The 23,044-nt window shown below is 44.5% G+C and overlaps 1 protein-coding gene across 2 annotated transcripts in view; it reads left to right on the top strand.

Annotated features, from left to right (window-relative positions):
- Positions 1 to 23,044, top strand: part of ARHGAP39 (Rho GTPase activating protein 39) — a 166,822-nt gene that overhangs the window by 35,200 nt on the left and 108,578 nt on the right. For both annotated transcript variants that reach the window (XM_040433246.1, XM_040433245.1), the window contains exon 2: positions 15,108 to 15,542. In XM_040433246.1, the coding sequence (XP_040289180.1) occupies positions 15,108 to 15,542 (435 nt within the window). The remainder of the gene's footprint in view (positions 1 to 15,107; positions 15,543 to 23,044) is intronic.

Here is a 23,044-nt window from a genome sequence, read left to right as displayed (position 1 = left end):
AACCAGTCGTGTAATAGATACACAGTGCGATACCGGCTCCACACCGTACTGGAAACCAGTCATGTAATAGATACACAGTGCGATACCAGCTCCACACCGTACTGGAAACCAGTCATGTAATAGATACACAGTGCGATACCGGCTCCACACCGTACTGGAAACCAGTCATGTAATAGATACACAGTGCGATACCAGCTCCACACCGTACTGGAAACCAGTCATGTAATAGATACACAGTGCGATACCAGCTCCACACCGTACTGGAAACCAGTCATGTAATAGATACACAGTGCGATACCTGCTCCACACCGTACTGGAAACCAGTCATGTAATAGATACACAGTGCGATACCGGCTCCACACCGTACTGGAAACTCTGCGTGTGCCCAGTAACATGGCTTTAGGAGGACGGCTGTAAGACTGGTGCAGTATTAGGCCTCATGCACACCGCCGTTGTGCGGCCGTTCCGTGCATTGGGGACCACAATTGCAGTGCACGGGTCCCATCCATGTGGCAGCCGCAACAGATTCAGACCTATTTAACTTGAATGGGTCCGTGATCCGCCTGTACCTTTAAAAAAAATAGAACATATTCTATTTTTTGGCGGTGCGGAGGCACGGACACAAACGCCACGGAAGCACACCATAGTGCTTCCATGGGGTTCCGTGCCTCCTTTCCTGGACCACAGCTCCGGATTGCAGACCCATTCAAGCTGTTTTCAGGCCGCAATACGGGCCACGGCCAGCAACAGCCGTGTGCATGAGTCCTTACACTCCAGAGCTACACTCACTGCTGAAATCTCCCAGCACAGAACTCACTCTGGTCATCTGTATTCTGGGATTATCTGACACCAGGCAATGTAGTCAGGAGTGCAGCTATAGGGGGCGCAGGGGTAGCAGGAGGCCCTGGTACAGATGTTGCAATGGGCCCCAAGAGTTTAAAGGGAGCCTGCCATCACCATACAGGATGTAACTGAGGATCAGTAATGTATGTACACAGTGACTGCACCAGCAGAATAGTGAGTGCAGCTCTGGAGTATAATACAGGATGTAACTCAGGATCAGTAATGTATGTACACAGTGACTGCACCAGCAGAATAGTGAGTGCAGCTCTGGAGTATAATACAGGATGTAACTCAGGATCAGTACAGGATAAGTAATGTATGTACACAGTGACTGCACCAGCAGAATAGTGAGGGCAGCTCTGGAGTATAATACAGGATGTAACTCAGGATCAGTACAGGATAAGTAATGTATGTACACAGTGACTGCACCAGCAGAATAGTGAGTGCAGCTCTGGGGTATAATACAGGATGAAACTCAGGATCAGTACAGGATAAGTAATGTATGTACACAGTGACTGCACCAGCAGAATAGTGAGTGCAGCTCTGGAGTATAAAACAGGATGTAACTCAGGATCAGTACAGGATAAGTAATGTAATGTCTGTACACAGTGACTCCACCAGCAGAATAGTGAGTGCAGCTCTGAAGTATAATACAGGATGTAACTCAGGATCAGTACAGGATAAGTAATGTATGTACACAGTGACTGCACCAGTAGAATAGTGAGTGCAGCTCTGGAGTATAATACAGGATGTAACTCAGGATCAGTAATGTATGTTCACAGTGACTGCACCAGCAGAATAGTGAGGGCAGCTCTGGAGTATAATACAGGATGTAACTCAGGATCAGTCCAGGATAAGTAATGTATGTACACAGTGACTGCACCAGCAGAATAGTGAGTGCAGCTCTGGTGGATAATACAGGATGTAACTCAGGATCAGTCCAGGATAAGTAATGTATGTACACAGTGACTGCACCAGCAGAATAGTGAGTGCAGCTCTGGTGGATAATACAGGATGTAACTCAGGATCAGTACAGGATAAGTAATGTCTGTACACAGTGACTGCACCAGCAGAATAGTGAGGGCAGCTCTGGAGTATAATACAGGATGTAACTCAGGATCAGTACAGGATAAGTAATGTCTGTACACAGTGACTGCACCAGCAGAATAGTGAGTGCAGCTCTGGAGTATAATACAGGATGTAACTCAGGATCAGTAATGTATGTACACAGTGACTGCACCAGCAGAATAGTGAGGGCAGCTCTGGAGTATAATACAGGATGTAACTCAGGATCAGTACAGGATAAGTAATGTATGTACACAGTGACTGCACCAGCAGAATAGTGGGTGCAGCTCTGGGGTATAATACAGGATGTAACTCAGGATCAGTACAGGATAAGTAATGTATGTACACAGTGACTGCACCAGCAGAATAGTGAGTGCAACTCTGGGGTATAATACAGGATGTAACTCAGGATCAGTACAGGATAAGTAATGTATGTACACAGTGACTGCACCAGCAGAATAGTGAGTGCAGCTCTGGTGTATAAAACAGGATGTAACTCAGGATCAGTACAGGATAAGTAATGTAATGTCTGTACACAGTGACTCCACCAGCAGAATAGTGAGTGCAGCTCTGAAGTACAATACAGGATGTAACTCAGGATCAGTACAGGATAAGTAATGTCTGTACACAGTGACTGCACCAGCAGAATAGTGAGGGCAGCTCTGGAGTATAATACAGGATGTAACTCAGGATCAGTAATGTATGTACACAGTGACTGCACCAGCAGAATAGTGAGTGCAGCTCTGGTGGATAATACAGGATGTAACTCAGGATCAGTACAGGATAAGTAATGTATGTACACAGTGACTCCACCAGCAGAATAGTGAGTGCATCTCTGAAGTATAATACAGGATGTAACTCAGGATCAGTACAGGATAAGTAATGTATGTACACGGTGACTGCACCAGCAGAATAGTGAGTGCAGCTCTGCAGTATAATACAGGATGTAACTCGGGATCAGTACAGGAGAAGTAATGTATGTACACAGTGACTGCACCAGCAGAATAGTGAGTACAGCTGTGGAGTATAATACAAGATGTAACTCAGGATCAGTACAGGATAAGTAATGTATGTACACAGTGACTGCACCAGCAGAATAGTGAGTGCAGCTCTGGAGTATAATACAGGATGTAACTCAGGATCAGTACAGGATAAGTAATGTCTGTACACAGTGACTGCACCAGCAGAATAGTGAGGGCAGCTCTGGAGTATAATACAGGATGTAACTCAGGATCAGTACAGGATAAGTAATGTATGTACACAGTGACTCCACCAGCAGAATAGTGAGTGCAGCTCTGAAGTATAATACAGGATGTAACTCAGGATCAGTACAGGATAAGTAATGTATGTACACAGTGACTGCACCAGCAGAATAGTGAGTGCAGCTCTGGAGTATAATACAGGATGTAACTCAGGATCAGTACAGGATAAGTAATGTATGTACACAGTGACTGCACCAGCAGAATAGTGAGTGCAGCTCTGGAGTATAATATAGGATGTAACTCAGGATCAGTACAGGATAAGTAATGTATGTACACAGTGACTGTACCAGCAGAATAGTGAGTGCAGCTCTGGAGTATAATACAGAATGTAACTCAGGATCAGTACAGGATAAGTAATGTATGTACACAGTGACTGCACCAGCAGAATAGTGAGTGCAGCTCTGGAGTATAATACAGGATGTAACTCAGGATCAGTACAGGATAAGTAACGTGTGTACACAGTGACTGCACCAGCAGAATAGTGAGTGCAGCTCTGGAGTATAATACAGGATGTAACTCAGGATCATTACAGGATAAGTAATGTATGTACACAGTGACTGCACCAGCAGAATAGTGAGGGCAGCTCTGGAGTATAATACAGGATGTAATTCAGGATCAGTACAGGATAAGTAATGTATGTACACAGTGACTGTACCAGCAGAATAGTGAGTGCAGCTCTGGAGTATAATACAGGATGTAACTCAGGATCAGTACAGGATAATTATTTGCTCACTGTGGCCCAGATTTACTAATGTTTCTGCTCCAAAAATATGGCAATATTAGGCACATTAAGGCCTTTTTCACACGAGCATAACGGACTGGCTCCGGATGCGTTCAGTGAAACTCGCACCATTTCTCAAGCAAGTTCAGTCAGTTTTTTCTGCGATTGCGTTCAGTTGTTCAGTTTATTCCAGGCGGGTGCAATGCGTTTTGAGGCGTTTTTCATGCGCGTGATAAAAAACTGAAGGTTTACAAACATCATCTCCTAGCAACCATCAGTAAAAATCGCACTGCATTTGCACCTGCTTCTGGATGCGATGCGTTTTTTTCACTGAAGCCCCATTCACTTCTATGGGGCCAGGGCTGCGTGAAAAACGCTGAATATTGAACATGCTGCGTTTTTCAAGCAACGTAGAACTGATAGTAACATAGTAACATAGTACATAAGGCCGAAAAAAGACATTTGTCCATCCAGTTCGGCCTGTCATCCTGCAAGTTGATCCAGAGGAAGGCAAAAAAAACCTGTGAGGTAGAAGCCAATTCTCCCCACTTTAGGCCTCCTGCACACGAACTTATTTTTTTGCGGTCCGCAAAAACGGGTCCCGTTTTTCCGTGATCCGTGACCGTTTTTTCGTCCGTGGGTCTTCCTTGATTTTTGGAGGATCCACGGACATGAAAAAAAAGTCGTTTTGGTGTCCGCCTGGCCGTGCGGAGCCAAACGGATCCGTCCTGAATTACAATGCAAGTCAATGGGGACGGATCCGTTTGACGTTGACACAATATGGTGCCATTTCAAACGGATCCGTCCCTATTGACTTTCAATGTAAAGTCTGGAGTCCCTTTTATACCATCGGATCGGAGTTTTCTCCAATCCGATGGTATATTTTAACTTGAAGCGTCCCCATCACCATGGGAACGCCCCTATGTTAGAATATACTGTCGGATATGAGTTAGATCGTGAAACCTCATTTCCGACAGTATATTCTAACACAGAGGCGTTCCCATGGTGATGGGGACGCTTCTAGTTAGAATATACTACAAACTGTGTACATGATTGCCCCCTGCTGCCTAGCAGCATCCGATCTCTTACAGGGGGCCGTGATCAGCACAATTAACCCCTCAAGTGCCGCACCTGAAGGGGTTAATTGTACTATCATATCCCCCTGTAAGAGATCAGGGCTGCCAGGCAGCAGGGGGCAGACCCCCCCCCCCCTCCCCAGTTTGAATATCATTGGTGGCCAGTGCGCCCCCCCCGCTTCCTCCCTCTATTGTAATAATTCGTTGGTGGCAGTGTGCGCCCCCCCCCCCCCTTCCTCCCTCTATTGTAATAAATCGTTGGTGGCACAGTGTGCGCCGCCCCGCCCCCCCCCCCCCTTCCTCCCTCTATTGTAATAAATCGTTGGTGGCACAGTGTGCGCCCCCCATCGGCCCCCCCTCCCTCTATAGCATTAACAACATTGGTGGCCAGTGTGCGGCCTCCCATCTCCCCCCCCCGATCATTGTTGGCAGCGGGTTACTAGCAATAGTACAATAGTAAAAGATTCATACTTACCTGGGAGCTGCGATGTTCGTGTCCGGCCGGGAGCTCCTCCTACTGGTAAGTGACAGTTCATTTAGCAATGCGCCGCACAGACCTGAGGCTGTCACTTACCAGTAGGTGGAGCTCCCGGCTGGACACGAACATCGCAGCAGCCGGTAAGTATGAATCTTCTACTATTGTACTATTGCTATGTAACCATGGCAACCAGGACTGTAGTAGCGTCCTGGTTGCCATGGTTACCGATCGGAGCCCCAGCGATTAAACTGTGACTCCGATCGGAACTCCGCTGCCACCAATGATGATGGGGGAGGGAGATGGGAAGCCGCACACTGGCCACCAATGTTAATGCTATAGAGGGAGGGGGGGCCGATGGGGGGCGCACACTGTGCCACCAACAAATAATTACAATAGAGGGGGGGGGGGGGGGCGCACGGTCATCAATGATATTCAAACTGGGGAGGGGGGGGGGGGTCTGCCCCCTGCTGCCTGGCAGCCCTGATCTCTTACAGGGGGATATGATAGTACAATTAACCCTTTCAGGTGCCGCACCTGAAGGGGTTAATTGTGCTGATCACGGCCCCCTGTAAGAGATCGGGTGCTGCCAGGCAGCAGGGGGCAGTCTTGTACACAGTTTGTAGTGTATTCTAACTAGAAGCGTCCCCATCACCATGGGAACGCTTCTGTGTTAGAATATACTGTCGGTTCTGAGTTTTCACAAAGTGAAAACTCAGCTTTGAAAAAGCTTTATGCAGACGGATCTTCGGATCCGCCTGTATAAAAACTAACCTACGGCCACGGATCACGGACACGGATGCCAATCTTGTGTGCATCCGTGTTCTTTCACGGACCCATTGACTTGAATGGGTCCGTGAACCGTTGGCCGTGAAAAAAATAGGACAGGTCATATTTTTTTCACGGCCATGAAACACGGATCACGGATGCGGCTGCAAAACGGTGCATTTTCCGTTTTTTCCACGGACCCATTGAAAGTCAATGGGTCCGCGAAAAAAAACGGAAAACGGCACAACGGCCACGGGTGCACACAACGGTCGTGTGCAGGAGGCCTTAGGGGAATAAAAAATTCCTTCCCGACTCCAATCAGAATAACTCCCTGGACCAACGACCCCTCTCTAGTAGCTATAGCCTGTAATATTATTACGCTCCAGAAATACGTCCAGGCCCCTCCTGAATTCCTTTATTGTACTCACCATCACCACCTCCTCAGGCAGAGAGCTCCATAGTCTCACTGCTCTTACCGTAAAGAATCCTCTTCTATGTTTGTGTACAAACCTTCTTTCCTCCAGACGCAGAGGATGTCCCCTCGTCACAGTCACAGTCCTGGGGATAAATAGATGATGGGATAGATCTCTGTACTGACCCTGATATATTTATACATAGTAATTAGATCTCCCCTCAGTCGTCTTTTTTCTAACATGAATAACCCTAATTTTAATAATCTTTCAGGGTACTGTAGTTGCCCCATTCCAGTTATTACTTTAGTTGTCCTCCTCTGAACCCTCTCCAGCTCTGCTATGTCTGCCTTGTTCACAGGAGCCCAGAACTGTACACAGTACTCCATGTGTGGTCTGACCAGTGATTTGTAAAGTGGTAGGACTATGTTCTCATCACGGGCATCTATGCCCCTTCTGATGAAACCCATTATCTTATTGGCCTTGGCAGCAGCTGCCTGACACTGGTTTCTACAGCTTAGTTTGCTGTTTATTAAAATTCCTAGATCCTTTTCCATGTCAGTGTTACCGAGTGTTTTACCATTTAGTATGTACAGGTGACTTGCATTATTCCTTCCCATCTCCATAACCTTACATTTGTCAGTGTTAAACCTCATCTGCCACTTATCTGCCCAAGCCTCTAATCTATCCAGATCCCTCTGTAGTAGTATACTGTCCTCTGTAGTATATATATATATACAGTATACTGTCCTCTGTAGTGTATATATACAGTATACTGTCCTCTGTAGTATATATACAGTATACTGTCCTCTGTAGTATATATACAGTATACTGTCCTCTGTAGTGTATATACAGTATACTGTCCTCTGTAGTATATATATATACAGTATACTGTCCTCTGTAGTATATATATACAGTATACTGTCCTCTGTAGTATATATACAGTATACTGTCCTCTGTAGTATATATACAGTATACTGTCCTCTGTAGTGTATATATACAGTATACTGTCCTCTGTAGTGTATATACAGTATACTGTCCTCTGTAGTATATATATATACAGTATACTGTCCTCTGTAGTGTATATATACAGTATACTGTCCTCTGTAGTATATATACAGTATACTGTCCTCTGTAGTATATACAGTGGGGGAAATAATTATTTGACCCCTCACTGATTTTGTAAGTTTGTCCAATGACAAAGAAATGAAAAGTCTCAGAACAGTATCATTTCAATGGTAGGTTTATTGTAACAGTGGCAGATAGCACATCAAAAGGAAAATCGAAAAAATAACTTTAAATAAAAGATAGCAACTGATTTGCATTTCATTGAGTGAAATAAGTATTTGAACCCCTACCAACCATTAAGAGTTCTGGCTCCCACAGAGTGGTTAGACACTTCTACTCAATTAGTCACCCTCATTAAGGACACCTGTCTTAACTAGTCACCTGTATAAAAGACACCTGTCCACAGAATCAATCAATCAAGCAGACTCCAAACTCTCCAACATGGGAAAGACCAAAGAGCTGTCCAAGGATGTCAGAGACAAAATTGTAGACCTGCACAAGGCTGGAATGGGCTACAAAACCATTAGCAAGAAGCTGGGAGAGAAGGTGACAACTGTTGGTGCGATTGTTCGAAAATGGAAGGAGCACAAAATGACCATCAATCGACCTCGCTCTGGGGCTCCACGCAAGATCTCACCTCGTGGGGTGTCAATGGTTCTGAGAAAGGTGAAAAAGCATCCTAGAACTACACGGGAGGAGTTAGTTAATGACCTCAAATTAGCAGGGACCACAGTCACCAAGAAAACCATTGGAAACACATTACACCGCAATGGATTAAAATCCTGCAGGGCTCGCAAGGTCCCCCTGCTCAGGAAGGCACATGTGCAGGCCCGTCTGAAGTTTGCCAATGAACACCTGAATGATTCAGAGAGTGACTGGGAGAAGGTGCTGTGGTCTGATGAGACCAAAATAGAGCTCTTTGGCATTAACTCAACTCGCTGTGTTTGGAGGAAGAAAAATGCTGCCTATGACCCCCAAAACACCGTCCCCACCGTCAAGCATGGGGGTGGAAACATTTTGCTTTGGGGGTGTTTTTCTGCTAAGGGCACAGGACAACTTATTCGCATAAACGGGAAAATGGACGGAGCCATGTATCGTGAAATCCTGAGCGACAACCTCCTTCCCTCTGCCAGGAAACTGAAAATGGGTCGTGGATGGGTGTTCCAGCACGACAATGACCCAAAACATACAGCAAAGGCAACAAAGGAGTGGCTCAAGAAGAAGCACATTAAGGTCATGGAGTGGCCTAGTCAGTCTCCGGACCTTAATCCAATCGAAAACCTATGGAGGGAGCTCAAGCTCAGAGTTGCACAGAGACAGCCTCGAAACCTTAGGGATTTAGAGATGATCTGCAAAGAGGAGTGGACCAACATTCCTCCTAAAATGTGCGCAAACTTGGTCATCAATTACAAGAAACGTTTGACCTCTGTGCTTGCAAACAAGGGTTTTTCCACCAAGTATTAAGTCTTTTTTTGTTAGAGGGTTCAAATACTTATTTCACTCAATGAAATGCAAATCAGTTGCTATCTTTTATTTAAAGTTATTTTTTCGATTTTCCTTTTGATGTGCTATCTGCCACTGTTACAATAAACCTACCATTGAAATGATACTGTTCTGAGACTTTTCATTTCTTTGTCATTGGACAAACTTACAAAATCAGTGAGGGGTCAAATAATTATTTCCCCAACTGTATATATACAGTATACTGTCCTCTGTAGTGTATATATACAGTATACTGTCCTCTGTAGTATATATACAGTATACTGTCCTCTGTAGTATATATACAGTATACTGTCCTCTGTAGTGTATATATACAGTATACTGTCCTCTGTAGTATATATATACAGTATACTGTCCTCTGTAGTATATATACAGTATACTGTCCTCTGTAGTGTATATATACAGTATACTGTCCTCTGTAGTATATATATATACAGTATACTGTCCTCTGTAGTGTATATACAGTATACTGTCCTCTGTAGTATATATACAGTATACTGTCCTCTGTAGTATATATACAGTATACTGTCCTCTGTAGTGTATATACAGTATACTGTCCTCTGTAGTATATATACAGTATACTGTCCTTTGTAGTATATATACAGTATACTGTCCTCTGTAGTATATATACAGTATACTGTCCTCTGTAGTATATATACCGTATACTGTCCTCTGTAGTATAATATATATATATAGTATACTGTCCTCTGTAGTATATATATATATAGTATACTGTCCTCTGTAGTGTGTATATATACAGTATACTGTCCTCTGTAGTGTATATATACAGTATACTGTCCTCTGTAGTGTATATACAGTATACTGTCCTCTGTAGTGTATATACAGTATACTGTCCTCTGTAGTATATATATACAGTATACTGTCCTCTGTAGTATATATACAGTATACTGTCCTCTGTAGTGTATATACAGTATACTGTCCTCTGTAGTATATATATACAGTATACTGTCCTCTGTAGTATATATATACAGTATACTGTCCTCTGTAGTGTATATATATAGTATACTGTCCTCTGTAGTGTGTATATATATATATATATATATATATAGTATACTGTTCTCTGTAGTATATATATATACAGTATACTGTCCTCTGTAGTATATATATACAGTATACTGTCCTCTGTAGTATATATATATAGTATACTGTCCTCTGTAGTGTATATATACAGTATACTGTCCTCTGTAGTGTATATACAGTATACTGTTCTCTGTAGTATATATACAGTATACTGTCCTCTGTAGTATATATATACAGTATACTGTCCTCTGTAGTATATATACAGTATACTGTCCTCTGTAGTGTATATATACAGTATACTGTCCTCTGTAGTATATATATACAGTATACTGTCCTCTGTAGTGTATATACAGTATACTATTCTCTGTAGTATATATATATACAGTATACTGTCCTCTGTAGTATATATATATACAGTATACTGTCCTCTGTAGTATATATATATATACAGTATACTGTCCTCTGTAGTATATATACAGTATACTGTCCTCTTCAGTGTTAATTACTTTACACAGTTTAGTGTCATCTGCGAAAATTGATATTTTACTGTGCAAGCCTTCTACAAGATCATTAATAAATATATTGAAGAGAATAAGGCCCAATACTGACCCCTGAGGTACCCCACTAGTGACAGTGACCCAATCTGAGTGTGTACCGTTAATAACCACCCTCTGTTTTCTATCCCTCAGCCAGTTACTTACCCACATACAGATGTTTTCTCCCAGTCCGAGCATTCTCATTTTATATACTAACCTTTTATGTGGTACAGTGTCAAATGCTTTGGAGAAGTCCAGATATACAACATCCATTGATTCGCCGCTGTCAAGTCTAGAACTTACCTCCTCATAGAAACTGATTAAATTAGTTTGACATGACCGATCCCTCACGAAGCCATGCTGATATGGCGTTATTTGCTTATTTCCGTTAAGATGCTCTAAGATAGCATCTCTTAGAAAACCTTCAAACAGTTTACCCACAACAGATGTTAAACTTACCGGCCTATAGTTTCCAGGCTCTGTTTTTGGACCCTTTTTGTATATTGGCACCACATTTGCCATGCGCCAATCCTGTGGGACATTCCCTGTCATTATAGAGTCTGCAAATATCAGAAATAAGGGTCTGGCTATGACATTACTTAATTCCCTTAGGATACGGGGGTGTATGCCATCTGGTCCTGGCGATTTGTCTATTTTAATCTTTTTAAGTCACTGTTGTACTTCTTCTTGGTCAGACAGGACACTTTTAATGGGGAATTTATTTCAACATTCTGCATTTCATCTGACAGTTTATTTTCCTCAGTGGAGAAAAAAATATTTAACAGCTTTGCTTTCTCCTCGTCGCTCTCTGCGACTCCCCCCTCATTACTCTGTAGATGGCCGACACCTTCAGATTTATACTTTTTAACATTTATATAATTGAAGAACATTTTAGGGTTAGTTTTACTCTCTTTGGCAATTAATCTCTCGGTCTCTAGTTTGGCCGCTTTTATATGTTTTTTACATGTTCTGTTTTTTTCCTTATAGTTTTTCAGTGCTTCCGTGCAACCCTCCTGTTTTAGTGATTTATATGCTTTCTTTTTGTCATTTATTGCTTTCTTTACAGTTCTATTTATCCACATTGGTTTCTTTTTGTTCCTTAACCTTTTATTCCCATACGGTATGTACCTCTCACAATGAGATTTTAGGATGTTTTTAAAGATATCCCATTTTGTGGCTGTATTTTTATTTGTGAGGACTTTGTCCCAGTTAGTTAGGCCTATGGCCTCTCTTAGTTGGCTAAATTTAGCTTTTTTGAAGTTTGGTATTTTTGTTCCTCCCTGTAGAAACGCTCTTTTGAATGATATTTGGAAGGTTATTACTTTATGGTCACTATTTCCCAGGTGTCCCCCGACCTGCACGTCTGTTGTTCTGTCAGGTCTATTGGTTAATACTAAGTCCAGTATGGCCGTCCCTCTAGTCGGGTCCTGAACCAGTTGGGAGAGGTAATTGTTTTTGGTTATTGTCAAGAACCTGTTTCCCTTATGAGATATACAAGTTTCAGTTTCCCAGTCTATATCTGGGTAGTTGAAGTTCCCCATAATAACCACCTCATTATGATTTGCCGCCTCGTCTATCTCGTTTAGTAGTAGATTTTCTGTGGACTCTGGTTATTAGGTGGTTTATAATAAACTCCTATCAGTAATTTATTGTTGTTTTTAGCTCCATGTATCTCTACCCACAGTGACGCCACATGTTCATGTCCCTCACTTATATCTTCTCGGACTGTGGGCTTTAGACAGGACTTTATATAAAGGCAGACCCCTCCCCCTCTCCGGTTTTGACGATCCTTTCTAAACAGACTGTAACCTTGTACATTAACTGCCCAGTCATAGCTATCATCCAGCCATGTCTCAGTTATTCCCACTGTCATAGCTATCATCCAGCCATGTCTCAGTTATTCCCACTGTCATAGCTATCATCCAGCCATGTCTCAGTTATTCCCACTGTCATAGCTATCATCCAGCCATGTCTCAGTTATTCCCACTGTCATAGCTATCATCCAGCCATGTCTCAGTTATTCCCACTGTCATAGCTATCATCCAGCCATGTCTCAGTTATTCCCACTGTCATAGCTATCATCCAGCCATGTCTCAGTTATTCCCACTGTCATAGCTATCATCCAGCCATGTCTCAGTTATTCCCACTGTCATAGCTATCATCCAGCCATGTCTCAGTTATTCCCACTGTCATAGCTATCCTCCAGCCATGTCTCAGTTATTCCCACTGTCATAGCTATCATCCCGCCGTGTGTCAGTTATTCCCACTATATCATAGTCCTCCTCACACATCACTAATTCCAGTTCCCCGGTTTATTAGTCAGGCTTCTGGCATTAGTATACATACATTTGAGAGGTTTATGTATATTTTTTACCCTACACCTTTCCTTCTGAACTGTTCTAGTCCCTCCTTCCATTCCTCCCCCAGTCCCACTACCTGCCCCCGGTCTCTATCTGCACTATCTTCCCCTTCTATAGTATAATTACCCTCCCCCCCAGTCCCTAGTTTAAACACTCCTCCAACCTTCTAGCCATCTTCTTCCCCAACACAGCTGCCCCTTCCCCATTGAGGTGCAGCCCGTCCCTACGATAGAGCCTGTAGGTGATAGAGAAGTCGGCCCAGTTCTCCAGGAACCCAAACCCCTCCTTCCTACACCAGTTCTTGAGCCACTTGTTAATCTCCCTAATCTCCCACTGCCTTTCTTGTGTGGCTCGCGGTACAGGCAGTATTTCGGAAAATACTACCTTTGAGGTCCTTGCCCTAAGCTTTTGACCTAAATCCCTGAAATCATTTTTAAGGACTCTCCACCTTCCCCTAACTTTGTCATTGGTTCGATATGGACCATGACCGCTGGATCTTCTCCAGCCCCTCCCAGTAATCTGTCAACCCGATCTGCGATGTGTCGAACTCTAGCACCAGGTGAAAAAAAACGCTCACGTGCACAGCCCCATTGAAGTGAATGGGTCCGGATTCAGTGCGGGTGCAATGCGTTCACGTCACTTATTGCACCCGCGTGGAAATCTCGCCCGTGTGAACCCAGCCTTAGGGTTTTCTACACTTTTCCTGATTTGCTCAACATGGGGCTCGGCTTAGCTAAAAGGATCAGAGCTTTGTGGGAAGAAGAGGGGGATCTGAGATGTGCCACAATTTTGGCGTGAAAATCTGTCTGAAAGTAAGTCACGCAATAGTTGATGTGGAATCGGAGACGCGCGTCGGTCCCTGCGGCAGATTTATCCTCCAGCCCGAGCCCTGTGAAGACTCAGGACTGGACGGCCGGGCCGAGCCTACACCACCTCAGTCCATTGGGTCACTGTACTCGGGTATGTTTTCTGTGACCGGCCACTGATATTCATTAACAATCCAGTGTCTGCCGGTTCCCATTGACGCTGGATTAGAAGTAGATTTCTGTATGCAGTGTGACGCCGCCGTCAGTGTCTACTGTCAGGTGGGGGATAGTTTCACATTTCTTGTTAATCTAATGGTAATTATTGTTATCCCGATGTTCTGCTACGGATCGGACAGGTGGAACTTATGGATTAGAAGGACTGTCAGCGCTCATTAGTAGACGGCGGCCCGTGAGGTCTATGTTCTGAATCCCAGCAGCAGGAGGAAGAGGAGTAACAGCCGCCATGAGGAAGGTTTCTACCCTCTCTCCTGAAGACACGGTGGCAGGAGTCATTTAATCCCATGTCTCTACCTTTTCACATCATTGAGAGACATGATCAGTGCCCCCTAGTGAGTGCAGCTCTGGAGTATAATACAGGATGTAGTCATCTGCATGTAAAGTGGTCAAGTTTGCACCCCAGCTTTTGGGGGTCACACGTAGCTTGATCCTCAAACATCCAGAGCATGAACGGGATAATATAAGACATAATGAGAGATACTAGATAAAACTACTCGATGCCACGAGCTCCTAGAAATAGGGATCACTGATCTCCTCCCCACGGAGTCTATAAAAAGTCCTAAACCTAGGAAATCAGTGTACGCCTGCGCCCCTCCCCCATTGAAGAGCCCTGTGCACCATCTGCCGAGTCTGTGAAGTGTGAATAAGCCTCTGTTTGTCAGTAGGCAGAGAGTAAATACACTTCAGGCCGGGGACATTATGTAAGGGACCAGGAGCGTGCACTGGAGTTCATCAATATAAGATATAGAAATCACTGCGCAGTTTGCTGAAATTGGGCCAGAGTTGATATTTTTAAGACCCCTTTATAAAGGGCGTTCCGTCACATTCTGTGTGTGGGGCACGGTCCGATTGCTGTAGTAATGGATGCAGGAGAGGTGATGTGAGAAGCCGTTGGAGATGAAAATTAATAGCTTTTTTTCTGCCTTTTTTTTTTATTAGGCTGGAATGGGTCGAGATCATAGAGCCGCGGACACGAGAGTGTATGTACGCCAACCTGATCACAGGGGAATGTGTCTGGGATCCACCGTCCGGCGTCCGGATAAAACGCACCAATGAGAATCAATGGTGGGAACTGTTTGACCCCAATACATCTCGATTCTACTACTACAATGCAAGCACCCAGAGGACAGTCTGGCACCGGCCACAAAACTGTGATATCATCCCTTTAGCCAAACTACAGACACTGAAGCAGAACACAGAGTCCCCCAGGGCATCCACCGAAAACAGCCCCGTACAGGGCAGCAACATCAGCAGAGAAGGGAGCACCAGCTCGTCCCTGGAGCAGGAGCTGGACGGAGGAGACAAGGGTCCTGACCAAGTGAAAACCAATCGCCACTCAGCTCCATACTTCGTGGTGAAAGAGGACTCAGACAGGTAATTCTAAGATGTAGCTCACAATCTGTGGAGCCTTGTTATCTGTGTGTACGGTGGAGCCTCCTCATATCTGGGACATACCGCCCTGTGGTAGGAAATGTGCCCATCGAGGAGACACTGGCAGCACAGATTTTCACACTTTCTCTCATCTCTACTGACAACTTTAGTGTTTACAGCAGTCTCTTATCGACAGGCTTAGGCTTTATGCACACGGCCGTTGGGCGGCCGTGGCCCTATTGCGGCCCGCAAATGGCGGGTCAGCAATCCACGGCCGCCGGCCGTGTGCACCACGCATCACGGATGCAGACCCATTCACTTGAATGGGTCCGCAATTCCAGAGATGCAGAACAGAACACTGGAAGCACTACGGAGTGCATCCGTGGTGTTTCTTTCCGTTGTTCCGCACCGCAAATAAATATGACATGTCATATTTTTTTTGCGGTGCGGACAAACCACAGAACCATTCAAATTGAATGGGTCCGGCCCGCTGCACAGATGTTGCCCGTGCATTGGAGTGTTGTTAAAGACTCACATCTGCACCATAATTTGCGACTTTTTAAGCTTTTTGTCAATTTTCTAAAGAGACGAGAAAAGAGATGGGGCGGAGCCTTACACGGCCCACCAGATTGACTGTAACTGAGGTCCCGTACCCAGAGGCTGAAGTGTTTTCTAATGACGCTCCTCCCCCACAGCAGCGCGTCTAGTCTTCATTCCTACCCTTCAGCCTCCGAGTACGGGGTGAGGTAAAGTCCTCTCTGAAGCACAGGGACACAGCGGAGCAGGTATCTCAGCCGTCATCTGCACATAATATTCAGCTTCACCGCGCTGAGACCGGCAGACTTTACATAGGGCTCTGTGCTCTGCTTTCTCACACCGGCCGTCCTGCAGTGTCACGAGCAGGACAGATTTTATGATCATAAATCTAAGGCTACTTTCACACTAGCGTTTTTCTTTTCCGCCGCTGAGTTCCGTCCTAGGGGCTCTATACCGGAAAAGAACTGATCAGTTTTATCCCCATGCATTCTGAATGGAGAGTAATCCGTTCAGGATGCATCAGGACGTCTTCAGTTCCGTCTTTTTGTCTGATCAGGACAAAGATAAAACCGCAGCATGCTACCGTTTTATCTCCGGCCAAATATCCAGAACACTTGCAGCATTTTTTTTACATAGGAATGTATTAGTGCCGGATCCGGCATTAAAAATACCGGAATGCCAGTAATGCCAAATATCCGTCTGACAAATGCCATCAGTTGGCATACGTTTTAATGGATCCGGCAGGTAGTTCCGGCGATGGAACTGCTTGCCGGATCACTCTGCCGCAAGTGTGAAAGTAGCCTAAGAGACACCATTTTAGCTCCTCCACTGATTGTCCCCTAGACTAAGCAAGCCATTGTAAATAATTAAAGGCATTTAAGAGTTTTTTTGTAATAACATGTTTTTTCAGTATTTTCATTCTTATATTTCCCGGAGAACCCCTTAAAAAATTGACAGTTTATCCCTTTTTTAACTGATTTTTTTTTCCGCTTTCGTTTGCATGTAGCCTCAGACAGTTTTTCTTTGTGCTGGAATACCTGTTTAAGGCCTCTTTCACACTACAGTATTTTGCGTTCAGTATACTGGACGTTTTTTGAGTTCAGTATACGGAACAGATACTGAACCATTCATTTCAATGGTTCAGCAAAAAATACTGAAGTGTCTCCGTGTGCATTCCGTTTCAGTATTTCAGTATTTCCGTGCCGTGGAAAGATAGAACATGTCCTATGTTTGTCCGCAAATCACGGTCCGTGTCTCCATTAAAGTCAATGGGTCCGCAAAAAAACGGAATGCATACGGAAGGCATCCGTATGTCATCCGTATGTCATCCGTTTTTTGCGGATCCGTCATTAACAAATGCTAGGCCCAGCCCACTGTGGCCATGTGTTTCTTGTTGCCAAACTTTGGCTGAGCACAAATACAGGTGGCTTCCGTTTTTGATCCGTGAAAAACGGACCGTATACGGGAACCATACGGAAACCATACTGAAAGGTTTTTGCGGACATACTGAACGGAAACGGAGACACAACGGAACCCAAAAACGGGACAACGGATCCGTGAAAAACGGAACGCAAAACACTGAAATGGACATACTGTAGTGTGAAAGAGGCCTAAGGCTACATTCACACGTCAGTATTTTTCTATATCCCGATTTTCGGCCCGTTTTTTGCGGATCCGTTGTTCTTGAAAATGTTTCTGTATGTCATCCGTATGACATCCGTTTTTTGCGGATCCGCAAAAAAACGAAAACATGTATAAATTTCAATAAGCAAATAAAGTTGTTTGGATTTCTTTGAAAAAAAAAATAAAAAAATTAAAATGTAATAACCAGGAACGGAATCCACATAAAACGGATGACATACGTAATGACATCCGAATGTCTTCCGTTTTTTGCGGATCCGTCATTAACAAATGCTAGGCCCAGCCCACTGTGGCCATGTGTTTCTTGTTGCCAAACTTTGGCTGAGCACAAATACAGGTGGCTTCCGTTTTTGATCCGTGAAAAACGGACCGTATACGGGAACCATACGGAAACCATACTGAAAGGTTTTTGCGGACATACTGAACGGAAACGGAGACACAACGGAACCCAAAAACGGGACAACGGATCCGTGAAAAACGGAACGCAAAACACTGAAATGGACATACTGTAGTGTGAAAGAGGCCTAAGGCTACATTCACACGTCAGTATTTTTCTATATCCCGATTTTCGGCCCGTTTTTTGCGGATCCGTTGTTCTTGAAAATGTTTCTGTATGTCATCCGTATGACATCCGTTTTTTGCGGATCCGCAAAAAAACGAAAACATGTATAAATTTCAATAAGCAAATAAAGTTGTTTGGATTTCTTTGAAAAAAAAAATAAAAAAATTAAAATGTAATAACCAGGAACGGAATCCACATAAAACGGATGACATACGTAATGACATCCGAATGTCTTCCGTTTTTTGCGGATCCATTGACTTTGTATTGTAGCAGGATCCGATTTTTGCGGAAAAGAATAGGACAAGTTTTATATTTAATCGGACATGCGGAACGGAACAACGGAAACGGACAGCACACATTGTGTTGTCCGATTTTTTCCAGGACCCATTGAAAATGAATGGGTCCAGAACTGGTCCTGATCTGTTCCGCAAAAAACGGAACAGATCAGGAAAGAAAAAACGGACGTGTGAATTTACCCTAAGGTTGAGTGCAAGTCATAATTATTGTGTGACATTTACTTATGGAGAACCGAATGTTGCGGAGGAGCCTTCGGCTACTTTCACACTTGCGGCAGAGGATTCCGGCAGGCAGTTCCGTCGCCCGAACTGCCTACTGGAACCGGCATCCTGGACGCAAACGGATGCATTTGTGAGACGGATCCGGATGCGGATCCGTCTCACAAATGCATTGCAATGCCGGATCCGGTATTTATCTTTTCACATTTTTATAGGTCTGCACATGCGTGGACCGGAAGAACAGATTCGTCAGTGCAGCAATTTTTATTCATTTCAATGGAAATTAATGCCGGATCCGGCATTCCGGCAAGTGTTCAGTATTTTTGGCCGGAGATAAAACTGCAGCATGCTGCGGTATTTTCTCCGGCCAAAAAACTTAAGAGGGACTGACCTGAGACATCCTGATGCATGTTGAACGGATCGCTCTCCATTCAGAATGCATGGGGATATAACTGATCAGTTCTTTTCCGGTATAGAGCCCCTGGGACGGAATTCAATGCCGGAAAAGAATAACGCAAGTGTGAAAGTGCCGTTAGACTAAATCCATTTATGTGGGGAGCAGCTTCCTTCTAGTAATGACTGCAGCGCACACAGAAGGTGATTCCCAGTTACGCTCCATGATGTTACTGGGATTGTTGGGTGTGCAATGTTATACACGGTCCCCAGAACTGAGAATCTAGAGTCTGTATCATGAGGACTGCGCCGCTTTCTACTGTCTGAGCTGCGGAAACAGCCAATAGTCCATTGTATTTCCCAGATGTCCGGCTTTGTCAGTAGCGTCCTAGCTCCAGCTTTGGTCGTGTCCTCTACTGGAAGTCGCTCCCATGGAAATGTGGCGACATGTATCCCATCACAGTGACGGTAGTGCTACCACCCAGCCCTGAATGGCTCCTCATTCTGTGCCTGAGCTGAGACGCTTGTGATAACGTCACACCCATAATGGGGTAACTGTGAAAGGGCGCAAAAATAAAATGATTAAAAATAATACTTAGAACGGAGACCGTCGTCATCTCTGAACGGCCGGTTATTATCTTACAGCTGTATTACTGTTCAGATTTGGAGCTTGGAATAAAACATAAAAAAAAGTAAATGAGCGTGATCTGGATAGGACGGTCGTCTCTCTCCTTAGCGGCAGGTACTTTACATTCAGCTCACGTCCACATTACTAGGTGCGGCCGCTGACGCCATCTCTATGAAATCCTTTATCAGACGAGTATTGACCTATTTCTATCACATTTCATTTTGGTGTGTGACGCTCTGTTGGTTGCAGCAGCCCGGGCTGACTCACCTCGCCGAGCGGATATTGTGTGAGCGTCCATGTGCCGAGTCGTGTCTTATCCCATAATGAGCACAAGGAATGGAATAAGAGTCTGCGATTAGGAATATGTAGGTACCGCACCGTACGGGGTGTCGGCGCCCTTGTGCAGTCTTCACATTCCTGTTGTAACACTCGTTTTTGTAAGATAGCGGTGAGTTTTTACCGGGTATTTACATGAGCTTTTGTTCTCTCGCAGATTTTTGCCATGTTTTAGTAATTGTGGCAGTAACACCGCAGTTTTTCTAATAGGGTTTTGTAATGATATAAAAAAATTAACCATGAAAACAAGGGCTGATGTAAATGCGCCCTCGCACGTGGCGGCTGCTGTCCCAGTGTCACAGCAGCCATATGTACAGGGGGTGTAGTAAAGCATTACTCACCTCTTAAAGGGGTAGTCTCATTGCAGAAGATGGCATTTATCATGAAGACAAGGTTAACCCTTTCTAACCCTTTTTTTCCCCACTCCCTGCCTTCCCAGAGCCATAACTTTTGTATTTTTCCGTTCATATAGCTGCAAGAGGGCTTGTTTCTTGTACTTTCCAACGTCTTCATTTTAATATTACATATGATGTATTGGGAAGCAGGAAAAAAATTCCAAATGCGGTGGAATTGGGAAAAAAAAAGCAATTCTACCACAATTTTACAGGTTTCTTTTATTTACGACTTTTAGCGTGTGGTAAAACGGACCATTACTTTTCATTCTAGAGGTCAGTACGAATCCGGCGATACCTTCTATGTATAGTTTCTTTTGCGTTTTGATACTGATAAAATAATAAAAACCTTGGAAATTATATTTTTTTTTTTCGGCACCATAAATCTAACCCCTATAACTTATTTGTTTATGTGTACGGAGCTGTACGGGGGGGGGGGGGCTCATATTTTGCAGGGTGATCTGTACTTTTCATTGATACCATTCTAGGGTGTTTTCAACTTTTTGATCATTTTTTATTAATTTTTTTTGTGGGAAATGAAGCAACCAATAACGCAAATCAGTCATTTTGACGTTTTTTTTTCTGTTTCACCATTTGACGTATGGGGAAAGTAATTTTATAGCATGGGTGTTTTCGCACATGGCAATACCCATGATGTGTATTTTTTTTTTATTTTTTGGGTAAAGGGGGGTGATTTGAATTTTTATATATTTTTTGATTTTTAAAAACTCTTTTTTTTTACACTTTATTTTTATTTTTTATAGTTCCCATTGGGAACTATAACAAGCAATCATTAGATTGCTATTCTCAGAGACCACAGTGCATTATCATTGGAGTCTATGAGAAATGTACTAGTTTCCTATGGAGCCGTATTACAGGCGGGAGCTCCATAGGAAACACTGTGCAGCGGCCTTCTGTCATTCTGCCATGACAGGGGCTGCTGCACACAAGCTCCAGCGCCTGGAGGGAGCCAGAGCATACCCGGATGCACACACTTCCAGATTTGCTGCGCTCAGTGTTAAATGCGATAATGCCGGTCACGAGCTATGAAACAGCAGGCACACCACGGCTATGGAGCGGGTGCCATCTTCGAAGACTCTGGTCAGGATGGGGTTAATACAAGGCACTTACTAATGTATTGTGATTGTCCATATCGATTCATTTTTCCACTACCTTGCGCACCGCACATATCCAGAGGTTACGACCACCCTGTAATACAGCAGTGGTAGTCGTGCTTGCACCCTGTAAGAAAAGTCACCGACCCCTATGGTGGCCGGGACCACGGTAGTGCGCATAAGTCATAGCTTTTTCCAATACTGTGCAAGCACGACCACCTTTGCTAGATTGCAGGATGATCATAACAAGCAGTTTATAATGTGATGGAATGAATCCGCAAAACACGGATACCGGACACATGTGTTCTGCATTTTGCGGATGGGATCATCTTTCTCCTGTGTAGAAATGCCTATTCTTGTCTGCAGTTGTGGACAAGAAAAGGACTTGTTCTGTCTTTTCTGCGGGGCCATGGAACGGAAGTACGGATGTGGACAATACGCGGTGTGCTCTCTGCATCTTTTGCGGTCCCATTGAAATGAATGAGTCCGCATCCATTCCGCAAAACTTGAAAGGATGCGGACCGAAATATATGGTTGTGTGAATGGTCCCTAAATTGTTTTAATCCCGCCAATCTGTCTATGGCTCGGCCTGTGATGCATGTCGTCTGTCTGTGTAAGGCCCTGCCTGTGATGCAAGTTGTCTGTCTGTGTAAGGCTCGGCCTGTGATGCAAGTTGTCTGTCTGTGTAAGGCTCGGCCTGTGATGCATGTCGTCTGTCTGTGTAGGGCTCGGCCTGTGATGCATGTCGTCTGTCTGTGTAAGGCTCGGCCTGTGATGCATGTCGTCTGTCTGTGTAAGGCTCGGCCTGTGATGCATGTCGTCCGTCTGTGTAAGGCTCGGCCTGTGATGCATGTCGTCTGTCTGTGTAAGGCTCGGCCTGTGATGCATGTCGTCTGTCTGTGTAGGGCTTGGCCTGTGATGCATATCGTCTGTCTGTGTAAGGCTCGCCCTGTGATGCATGTTGTCCGTCTGTGTAGGGCTCGGCCTGTGATGCATGTCGTCCGTCTGTGTAAGGCTCGGCCTGTGATGCATGTCGTCTGTCTGTGTAGGGCTTGGCCTGTGATGCATGTCGTCCGTCTGTGTAAGGCTCGGCCTGTGATGCATGTCGTCCGTCTGTGTAAGGCTCGGCCTGTGATGCATGTCGTCTGTCTGTGTAGGGCTTGGCCTGTGATGCATGTCGTCTGTCTGTGTAAGGCTCGGCCTGTGATGCATGTCGTCTGTCTGTGTAAGGCTCGGCCTGTGATGCATGTCGTCTGTCTGTGTAAGGCTCGGCCTGTGATGCATGTCGTCTGTCTGTGTAAGGCTCGGCCTGTGATGCATGTCGTTTGTCTGTGTAAGGCTCGGCCTGTGATGCATGTCGTCTGTCTGTGTAAGGCTCGGCCTGTG

This window comes from Bufo bufo, chromosome 5 (genome assembly GCF_905171765.1).
Source record: "Bufo bufo chromosome 5, aBufBuf1.1, whole genome shotgun sequence".
Lineage (NCBI taxonomy): Eukaryota > Metazoa > Chordata > Amphibia > Anura > Bufonidae > Bufo > Bufo bufo.
The sequence above is the reverse complement of the archived record's forward strand: the minus strand, read 5'-3'. Positions and strand labels throughout refer to the sequence as shown.